Source organism: Euleptes europaea, chromosome 15 (assembly GCF_029931775.1).
Source record: "Euleptes europaea isolate rEulEur1 chromosome 15, rEulEur1.hap1, whole genome shotgun sequence".
Lineage (NCBI taxonomy): Eukaryota > Metazoa > Chordata > Lepidosauria > Squamata > Sphaerodactylidae > Euleptes > Euleptes europaea.
Window position 1 is genome coordinate 53,282,638 of NC_079326.1, and position 10,690 is coordinate 53,293,327.

General features: G+C 45.9%; 1 protein-coding gene across 1 annotated transcript in view; it reads right to left on the reverse strand.

Moving 5' to 3' along the window:
* The window catches only part of PTH2R (parathyroid hormone 2 receptor), a 44,142-nt gene extending 38,271 nt beyond the window's left edge, over positions 1-5,871 (reverse strand). The window contains exon 1 of the mRNA XM_056861358.1: positions 5,803-5,871. Coding sequence (XP_056717336.1) covers positions 5,803-5,871 — 69 coding nt within the window. The remainder of the gene's footprint in view (positions 1-5,802) is intronic.
* Positions 5,872-10,690: the final 4,819 nt, after the last annotated feature.

Sequence of the window (10,690 nt, forward strand, 5' to 3'; positions counted from 1 at the left end):
TTCCAGTGGAAGCCATCTCGCAGGGAGCTGTCAGCACGCAACCACCATCAACACCCCCCTCCCCTTGCCTCATCAGCATGATTAGCGAGCCATTGAGAGACGGTGAGACAACAACGAAACAACATTCCTCCGGCTATGCAAATCGACGAGCCCCGGAGACAGCGATGTGCAGCTTTGTGTATGAGCAGTAATCCCATCTACAAGCAACTCCCGATCCTCCTGGAATTGCGCAAATCAATGGAAACAGCATAGTTTACTCAATTGCCCCATTTCCCCACCCCGGCAGCCAATCATTAGTCCATGTTCTCACCTTTTGTTTCACCATGGGGACCACGAAGGGGTAATCCAATCACCCCGCCCCCAGGAGAAAGGTATAACTGAGGTCTCCTGAAATTCATACCTTACCTTAGGTCTTCCCCTTGCATACTTGCGGTCACTCTGCCGTAGTAGGCAGCCATGCTCGAACACGCAGGGGACCCCCCTGCCCCCTTTTTATTCCTCTTAGCCCACAGAAGCCAGGACAACACCGCTTCAGGACAGGTGCAGTATTTCCCCTTCATCAAAGCACCTGCCACAGGGGGCAAACGTCTCTATATTCCTGTCTTTGATTCCTAGACTGTTTGTTGTGTGATGCATATGTGTAGTTTTGTATGTGTGTGTGTGTGAACATATAATCTGAGTAAAATCCTGTTAAACCTAATTCCATTGCTTCTGCCTCATTTACTAGTTATGGTATGGACTCTAGTATACAAAGGTTGCACCCCTGCTTAAATTATGCCCATTTCCGGTTATTGATTCACTAATTCCCCCATATAACAATTCATAACAGTTATGAATATATATATTCGTTTGTTCCTAAACAAGATTCTCAGTGTGAGAAAGGAGTGGGGGAGGGAGGAAACAGGTGTTCAGGCAACTCACGGGGTTCTTCCACATGGCAGGTTCTGTTACTCAGAGCGAGGTCTGAATGCAGACTTGGTTGGTATCATAACGCCTGATGAGAAGGAGTATTTATAAACCTTTCCAGAATTAAAATTACTTGAGGCTGTTAACAGGAGGGAAAAACACGTGTTGCCTATAAACCGTGTGAGATATATAGAGCAGTGATGCCACAATGCGGTGGCCGCCAATGTGGTGCCCTGGTGCTAGGGATGCCAGCCTCCAGGTGGGACCTGGGGATCCCCTGGAATTACAGCTCATCTCCAGACTACAGAGATCAGTTCCCCTGGAGAAAACGGGTGCTTTGAAAGATGAAGTGTATGGCTGTAGGGTAGAGATGGTTCTATGACAGTTACGCCAGTTAGCTCCTGCAGGATCATCACCAACACTGAACAGTTGTGCTTGGAAACAATTCGGAGTTTGGATAGAGTTGCCAACCTCCAGGTACTAAGCACAGACTATGGCTATATATAACTCTATGATAAGTGTATTTGAATGATCCACAAAGGCTACAAGGCCAATGTTACATGAAAATTACACTGGTACTACAAAACGTATGAAAAGTACAGTCACATTCATTCCAAAATTACAATCTTCTCTATTGTGCAATAAATATCTAAACTTCTATATTAACAATATTGTTAATATAGAAGTTTAGATATTTATTGCACAATATTGTAAGATATGTTTATTGGTACAGGAACGGGACTGATGAAGAACTGTGAAACGATAGTCTCCCTAGGCATCGTCACTGTGCACCATCCTTCAGAGAAGATTGTAATTTTGGAATGAATGTGACTGTACTTTTCGTACTTTTTGTAGTACCAGTGTAATTTTCATGTAACATTGGCCTGGTAGCCTTTGTGGATCATTCAAATACACTTATCATAGAGTTATATATAGTCATAGTCTGTGCTTAGTTACTAACCTTAGGTATTGGTACAGAGGTGTCCTTTTGGATTGCTAACCTCCAAGTACTAGCTGGAGATCTCCTGCTATTACAACTGATCTCCAGCTGATATAGATCAGTTTGCCTGGAGAAAATGGCTACTTTGGCATTGAAGTCCCTCCCCTCCCCGAACCCCACCCTCCTCAGGCTCTGCCCCAAAAACCTCCTGCCGGTGGTGAAGAGGGACCTGGAAACCCTAGGTTTGGAGGGGGGAAGGTCTTCAATGCCATAGAGTCCAATTGCCAAAGCGGCCATTTTTACCAGGGGAACGATTCTGTTGCCTGGAGATCAGTTGTAATAGCAGGAGATCTCCAGCTACCTCCTGGAGGTTGGCAACCCTAGATAGAGAGCATCGAATATCTGTGGGACCCAGCTGCCGACAAGGGTCGCCTTCGGCTGCTGATTTTGATGGGCTGGGATTATTATTTCCCCACTTATATTCACAAGTTGTGGCTGAAATGGCCTGCATCTCTGCAGGGGACTATATTCCGAACAACAGTTTTTGAAATGCTTTAAAATGGAGCCATGTTTCCTGCAGCGCTGCAGAACACATCTCAGGCCGAGTGAAAACAAGCCCCTTGCTTGACCTGTGGCTTTCTCGGCCCGAGCTGTTTGCTTGAAAGCACAAAGAACAGGACGGACCACACAACCCTTCAACCGAGGCTGGAAAAATCAATCTGAAGGGAAGGCAGAGCGGGGCGGGGAGAAAAGGCCCCGCACCAACTCTGATGTTGGTATTCAGTTCCCTTCCCAAGGCAATCGCTGGAAAGGGCCAAAAGCCAAGCCCTTTTATTTACATGCGCAAACCAATCTAGGATCGAAGCCCAGCTGCAGCAAGAGAGAGGTTATCTTATGATTCGCTGAACAAAAAGCTGATTAAAAGCTTTCTTTAAAAATATAGATACCTGCATGCGGCACTCATCTTGATTTAGGGTTGCCAACCTCGAGGTGGTGGCTGGAAATTTCCTGCTACTACAACTGATCTCCAGCCGATAGAGATCAGATCACCTGGAGAAAATGGCCCTCTGCTCCCCAAACCTCGCCCTCCTTCGGCTCCGCCCCAAAAATCTCCAGGTATTTCCCAACATGGAGCTGGCAACCCTAGTACAGAGGTATCTGCCTCCTAAACAAAAAGTCAGCAAAAGTCAACTCCTTCAATTCCTCCCCTTTTCATGCTGTCACTCCCTCCAACCAAAATCCAAACTGTAAAGATCACAAACAGGTTTGGTTCCTATTTCATCCCACAGACAGGGATGCAAAGAACGTTGATTTTTTTTTAAAAAAACAACAACCGATAGTTTAAAAATGTTTCGAGGTTTTGTATTTCACAGCACTCTTCTGTGACAGAAGAGTGCTGTGAAAGAGCAGTCTGTGAAAGAGGGCTGTGAAAGAAGAGTCTTAGAGAGCTGCTCCGAGCCAACGTTTTACAAGGAGTTCTGTGCCTCTTGACACGCTATGAAATCTTGAAAGAGCTGATTGGCAAAATGAAAGTTTGTATCGTGCTTTCGAGGGTTCTAAGGACTGACCTTACAAATCTTAACAACCCTGAAAAGGAAATGTTCACAATGTGCTTGCTGATATAAAAATTCCATTCATTGCCAACCAAACGCAGCTCCGCATGATGTCCACATCATAGCAAGTCATAGCAAACCCAGCCAGCATCCAGAAAACGTGGGCAAAATGCGTGGAAATGAGCGGGGAGAGCACGGTGACCTCTGACTGTCAGAAAATGCAAGCATAATCAAAGCAAAACCCCGAAGTAGTTGATGGGGTGATGGAAAGAGCCATGCATAGATGGCCTACAGCAGTTGACGTTGTTTTCTAGAGGGGACTTGCTTCTAAAGGGACTTGCTCCTAAAGACACAGCTAGTATTTGGGGTGGCCTCTTACCTACTCTTGCCATAGCTTTCCTCAGTCTTTGCTTTTCTTCTGCGTTTTCGTCTGCGGCTCTCCAGGTCAGAGTCCACCACTCCAAACCACCGCTCCTAACAACTACACCACGCTGGAAGTCCAAGGTTGCTACATGAAGGCAGGCAATGGCAGACCACCTCTGCCCATCTCTGCCCTGCCCTGGACAGCCCTGGCTAGCCTCATCTCAGATCTCAGAAGCTAAGCAGGGTTGACCCTGGCAAGTATTGCGATGGGCAACCTCCAAGGAACACCACGGTCATGACGCGGAGGCAGGTCTTCCCTCTCACTTCACATCAAAACCCTAGAGTGGCCCTGCCAGATCAGACTTGGGGTCTATCCAGTTGTCCAGCATGCTTTCTGTAAAAGCGGCAACCCCAGTGATCTGGGAAGTCCACAGAGGGGATGAAGGCCTCCACTGCCCATTTCCACATCGAGTCTCTTATTCTGGTTGCCAGCCTCCAGGTGGTGTCTGGATATCTCCCGCTATTACAACTGATCTTCCGGCAACAGAGTTGAGTTCCCCTGGACAAAACAGCCTCTTTGGCCATTGGACTCTATGGCATTGAAGTCCCTACCCTCCCCAAACCCTGCCCTCCTCAGGCTCCACCCCAGAATCTCCAGGTATTTCCCATCCCGGAGCTGGCAACCCTGTCTCTTATAGGGTTGATAAAAACACAGTAGCTGAGCCACACCAACAGTGTATACAGGATAGAAGGTACAAAAGTACATAGCTATAGGGCACCAACTAATTGCAATATCTTAATAATTTATTTCATCAAGTAAATATTAAAGAGGAGCCCCGTGGAGCAGAGTGGTAAGCTGCAGTACTGCAGTCAAAAGCTCTGCTCACGACATGAGTTCGATCCCGACGGGAGTCGGTTTCAGGTAGCCGGCTCGAGGTTGACTCAGCCTTCCATCCTTCCGAGGTCGGTAAAATGAGGACCCGGCTTGCTGGGGGTAAAGGGAAGACGACTGGAGAAGGCACTGGCAAACCACCCCATAAACAAAGTCTGCCTAGGAAACGTCGGGATGTGACGTCACCCCATGGGTCAGGAATGACCCGGTGCTTGCACAGGGGACCTTTACCTTTTTAAATATTAAAGATGTGTATATCATGCTATTTCATGAAATTAGAAGTCCTCTTTCATACTGTAATCCTCCTTTGAGATAAACAGTTCACAGAAAACCTCCAGGCAAGAAGTCAAAAGTCCGACTCCACTCTGTAACCTTTCTCTTCTCCGTTCTGTGATCTCTCTCAAAGGAGAATGCTTGGCAATTAAATCTGTAAATATTCGAATAAATAAGATTATTTATTCAAATGATGACAATGCATTGAGATTTATTACTATGGATAAATAAGAATTATTCTGATGAAGACAACTTCAAAACGGGGCAAGAGCCGGCAATCTGCAAGAAAACATCTGTCTGTTCATTCTGAGAAGACAGTTGACAGATTTACAGATGACTGAGTTTTTTCACACCCCAATCTGCAAACGAGGTCGACTCTATCATTTCTCTTTAATCTGCCAGGCAGGATTTGTTTATGGCACCTCTGAAATTGGGGTGGACAAATCATTTTTTAAAAAGGGGATGCCAGAATCCCTTGAAAACTCACAGCTGTTTAGAGAATCGCTTCAACAAATGTGGTCAGAATGCCGAGACTAGAAATTGTGCTTGGAATGTGGCTTTATTAACTCAATTAACCTGCTACCAGCAGGATGCAAAGAAATAATTGGCAGTGTACAGATACATTTTGGGAACATTGGCTACTCCCTGTTATGTGCCGGGATCAAAAAATAAGAGATACAGCATACCTTTTTTGCTGTTGAGGAAGTTATAACAAACAACATTCTTTCCCCCCCTTATATATTAAGGCATTATGCAACACAATAGATGCAACAGAAATGCCAATACTTGGCTTCTTTCGTTCTTCTCCATGCATAGGCAAGCATCTTTCCCATTAGAAGACCTTTGAAAAACTGAAGAAGCTGAGGCATCCTTACCTGTGCCATAGCCAGGAAACAGCCGCTCACCGCCAGGAATTCCAACGCATGGGGCATCCTGTTTGCCATCGGAGACCTCTCTGTCGGGAAACCCTCTCTGTGCCTTTGGGCAGCTGCCAGCAAGAAAGCGAGGCAGGGATGTCGGAAAACCCAGCCAACGGGGCTGTGCTCCTCTGCACCTCTCTGCAGTGAAGTTCTCCTGGGGGAAAGGCAGAACCGGCTCGAGCTCAGCAGAGAGGAAGAGAAAAGCACCCTCCCTCGCTGCGATCTCTGGATCTGATGAGCAGTAGCAATCTCGGCTCCTCGCTTTCATGCCACTGGTGCAGGGGCGAGGTTGAAGCCACTGTTTGGTGCTTGCAGTGTGCGCGCAGGGAGGGGCTTGGTCGGGCACGGCTGCTCGTTCATGCACCTCGTGTGCCCTTCTACACCCTCAGAGGCTCCTGTCCCCGGGTTTCTGGTCTAGGAAGGGCACCTTTGAGGGCAGGGCAGGAGTCAGCATACCTGGAGTGGGGGCAGCTGCCGTGGCCTAAGGTTTCTGGCAGGGCCTGCTGCTGCTGGCACCACCTAGCGGTCCCTGACCCCTGCTCCTTGTTGTATGCACCGCCTGGTGCCACTGGGGAAAAATCTTCAGGCGCTGAGAGCATGGGCAGCAAATAGTGTTGCTAGGTCTCCCCTGGACACTGGCAGGGGATGGGGGGTAGGGTTGCCAGATCCAAGTTGGGAAACTCCTGGAGAATTGGGGATGGATCCAGGGGAGGACAGAGACTGCAGTGGGGTACAATGTCACAGAGTCTACCCTCCAAAGAGAGAGCCAGTGTGGTGTAGTGGTTAGGAGCAGTGGACTCTAATCTGGAGAAGCGGGTTCAATTCCCCACTCCTCCATATGAGTGGCAGAGGCTAATCTGGTGAACTGGGTTGGTTTTCCCTCCCCTCCACATGAAGCCTGCTGGGTGACCTTGGGCTAGTCACAGTTCTCTCTGAACTCTCTGTGCCCCACCTACCTCACAAGGTGTCTGTTGTGGGGAGAGGAAGAGAACGCAATTGTAAGCCGGTCCACCTGGAGAAAATGGCTGTTTTGGCAATTGGACTCTTTGGCATATATGTCCCTCCCCTCCCCAAATCCCGCCCTCCTCAGGCTCCGCCCCAAAAATTTCCAGGTATTTCCCAACCTGGAGCTGACAATCCTAGTACAGAGTATCTGTCTTCTGAGTCTCTAAAGGCAGAAAAAGGCTCCCAGACCCATGACTTACAAGCAGAGCGAAGCACAAACCCCATGTTAATGGTGCTTTCGGCAGAATAGGAAAGAATGAAAGCATGAAGCTAGTAAGTCACGTCAGTGAAAGTCCAGTTGCTTAAGAATCTAAATTTCAACGCAGGGGAAATTAATAGCCTACAGAAAGACCACAGCCCCTCATTAGAGTGAGGAAAAGGAAATGGGACACCATTTAGGACCAGAAAAAAGGGGGGAAATAGGGGTGAATCTACCCCGCATTGATCTAACAAACACAAGTTTTCCATTTTCAGAGAAATGGATTCAAAAGCACATAGTTGAAAAGGGTAGAACTTGACTTTACACATAATATCACATAAATATTGCTATAAAAAGTATGTTAACAACACTGAATATATTTTATTATAAATCTTTGGTCTTGAGTTACTCAAATCTACACTGACACCTAGTGCCCAATGTTTGCACTGCACCTTTTGTTTTTGTTACGGAGCATAATTAAGGACTCGAAGGTCGTTTATGCCTGGGAGTTTCCCCTGAGGTTCGTTGCTCGCTGGAACCACACCTTCCTGTTGGGAATCTCTGCACCAGCAGTCTCCAAGTTCAAATCAAGCCCCTGCCCCTTTAAATGCCGCTTTGTAATTGGCTTACTTTGTAGCGCTTACTATGAGAGAAAATCCCACTCCAAAAAAACCCAATTGCCAAATAAAAAAAGCATTTTAAGAAGAAAAAACAAACAACGGAGCAATCAGAAAGGTAGGAGAGAAATCCAAGCCTCATTTTTACAAAAGACTTTTACAAAAGACTTTCATCTGCTTAGAAAGAGCTCCCAGAAAGCATTTGAATCCCCGCCTCTTTACACGCTGCTTTGTAATTGGCTGTGAGAGAAAGCAAGCTTCCGTGTTCCCCACTTTGCTTTATGCATGGGGATTTCACCTAGGCTGAGCTCAGGGGAGAGGGAAGAATTGGGTTAACATACGATTTGGCCTGTGAAGTCTCCGAAATTAGGGAACAAAAAATTTGGAGCTTCTTTGGACAAGGACACTATCTGAGATTCCACCAGCATATGGGGATCTGTCACTTATCCTGCTCAGGGGAATTCCAGTCTTACTGCCAAGTGGAACAACAGATGATAAGGGAAGATGCTGCAGACAGTCAACAAAGGCCATTTATGCTTGGTAATTAGCAGCGCGTTCCAGGCTGAATTGTCGCGCGTATTTTTTTTAGTTTTTCACGGTGAACCATCATTCAGGAAGTCACTGCGAAGCCGGCACATACCTGCTTCGCATTAATTAAGAGTCCCTTTAAAGCGTCCTTTTGTGTTTGCTCCGCCCCCGCCGTGAAGAATCCCCTCAAGCAAGCATGCAAAACGACAGCCAAGCATTAGCTATGCAAATGGCGGTTGGCTAATGGAAGGAACAAAGGAGCAGGTGAGTGGGGTGTGTGTGGAATTCCTCCTTTTGCGTCAGTACCGTTAATAGTCATTTTAAAGGTCGCATTCAAAAAAAGAGCTGTGAGCAAGCTTCAAAACTGACCCTGCATAAATGGCCAAAGAATCTGCTCTTCTCCACCATGTGCTTTCGAGGGCTGCCATCTCTGCTGAAACCTATGGTGGTGGTGACATCTACTGGAAACTCTTGCAGATTCTTCAACCCACTCTCTTTGCCTCTTTCGCTATCTTGAACAGACGCATGGCTCTTGCTCCTAAGGAACCGTCATAGCTACTGCTATTCCGAGAGACTTTGATAGGTTAGATCAGGGAGACTGCACATATTCTTACAGGGGGAAAAATGTTTGTAAGTCACTGCTTTCTGCCTGTGCTTGGATTGGGCACATGCCTCCATCACATAGTTGGGTCTACAAAGAAGATGCCATAATTTATAGCTTTTTAATTTCGCAGACGAAATTTGCCCCATGGTTTAAAATGATTTTAAAAAAGATCGCATTAGGACCTCCTATCTGGCAGATATCACAACCTATAGCCTTAGAGCAGCCTATATATTGCTGCGCTTCCAAACTATGCCCATGGAACCTCTTGCCAGTTGTTTGTCACAAAAACCTCTGGCTCAACTTATCTGCCTATGTGGTGGGGCTGTAGAAGACCTTACTCATTATGTCTTGGACTGCCCTTTATATATTGAACCCCTAAATAATCTTTTGGCAAATATTCTATCTGCATTATAATCATTATCTGATGCTGATACATTATTTGCTATCAGACACGGATCCCTATATTTTCCCCAAAATGGCACTTTATGGTCCGGCGGCCAAGAAAATCAGAGAGAAGCCAATATAAATTGTGGAAAGCTGGATAGAATTGAATGGGCACATTTTAACGGGAGGTGAGTATGTTTAGCCAGAAGAGAAGAAGACTGATATATGAGAACCATCTTCAAGTACTTGAAGGGCTGTCATATAGAGGAGGGTGCCGAGTTCTGTTGCCCCAAAAGGTCGGACCAGAACCAACGAGTTGAAATTACATCAAAAGAGTTTCCCTCTAGACATTAGGAAGAACTTTCAGACAAATAGAGAGGTTCCTCAGTGGAACAGGCTTCCTTGGGAGGTGGTGAGCTCTCCTTCCCTGGAGGTTTTTAAGCAGAGGCTCGATGGCCATCTGTCAGCAATGCTGATTCGATGATCTTAGGCAGATCATGAGAGGGAGGGCACCTTGGCCATCTTCTGGGCACTGGGTGTGTGGGTGGGGGGAGGTAGTTTGGAATTTCCTACATTGTGCAGGAGGTTGGACTAGATGACCCTGGTGGTCCCTTCCAACTCTATGAATCTATATTTTTAAAAATGATATTGGATTGTCCATTTTAAAATTCTGTTATATTGTTTTTAGATTGTAATGGCCCATGGTCTTATACAATAAACTACTATTACTTACCTCCATCATGTGATGTTTACACAGCCTCAAGCAGGTCAGCTTTCCTTCTCCAACTGGGCAACCTATGTTGTCCCCAGTATGCAAATTTTATTCTAAAATGCTTGGAAGGGATTAAATGAGTCTAGGTGTTAAACAGAGAGCCAGAGCAAACCACTTCAGCCAGACCTTCAAGGGTTAAATTGACTGAAAAATAAACTTTATTTCAGGAGTATAATACTTGTGTTTACATTGTGTGACACTCAAAGTACTGTATAAATGCAATAGGCAATGTGTATCATGGTATTATCTCTGCTATGTAACTGGTTATCATGTATGTTTCTGTGATAGTCCATCATTGGCTCAGCTACTCTCTCTTGTCTAAACATGTAACGCTAAATTATTCGTTTTGTATAATTTCATTTAATGTATCAATTTTAATTTATTGGGCTTGGCTGAGAATTGCAAGCAAACACCAATCCTGCTGTGCTCTTTTTTGTGTATATTGGCACAATGCGAAAATGCAAATGTACCTGGAATTGGGACATGAAAGATTGGGATATGAAAGAATTTCAAAGCCAGTGCAAATTCAGAAAATCACAAAAATCAAGTGTTACACATCTCTGGTTCTTGTATATTTGCCCCAAACAAAGATCCACATCTTCCTTTCCAATGTAGGGGCTGTCTTGCTTCAAGATCTGGAAATTCTCAACCGCTGGATTTTATCGGTTGCAAAATGCTACCTCAAGGTGGGAATCCTTTTCCCCCCACTCCTCCACTTGAAGCCTGCTGGATGA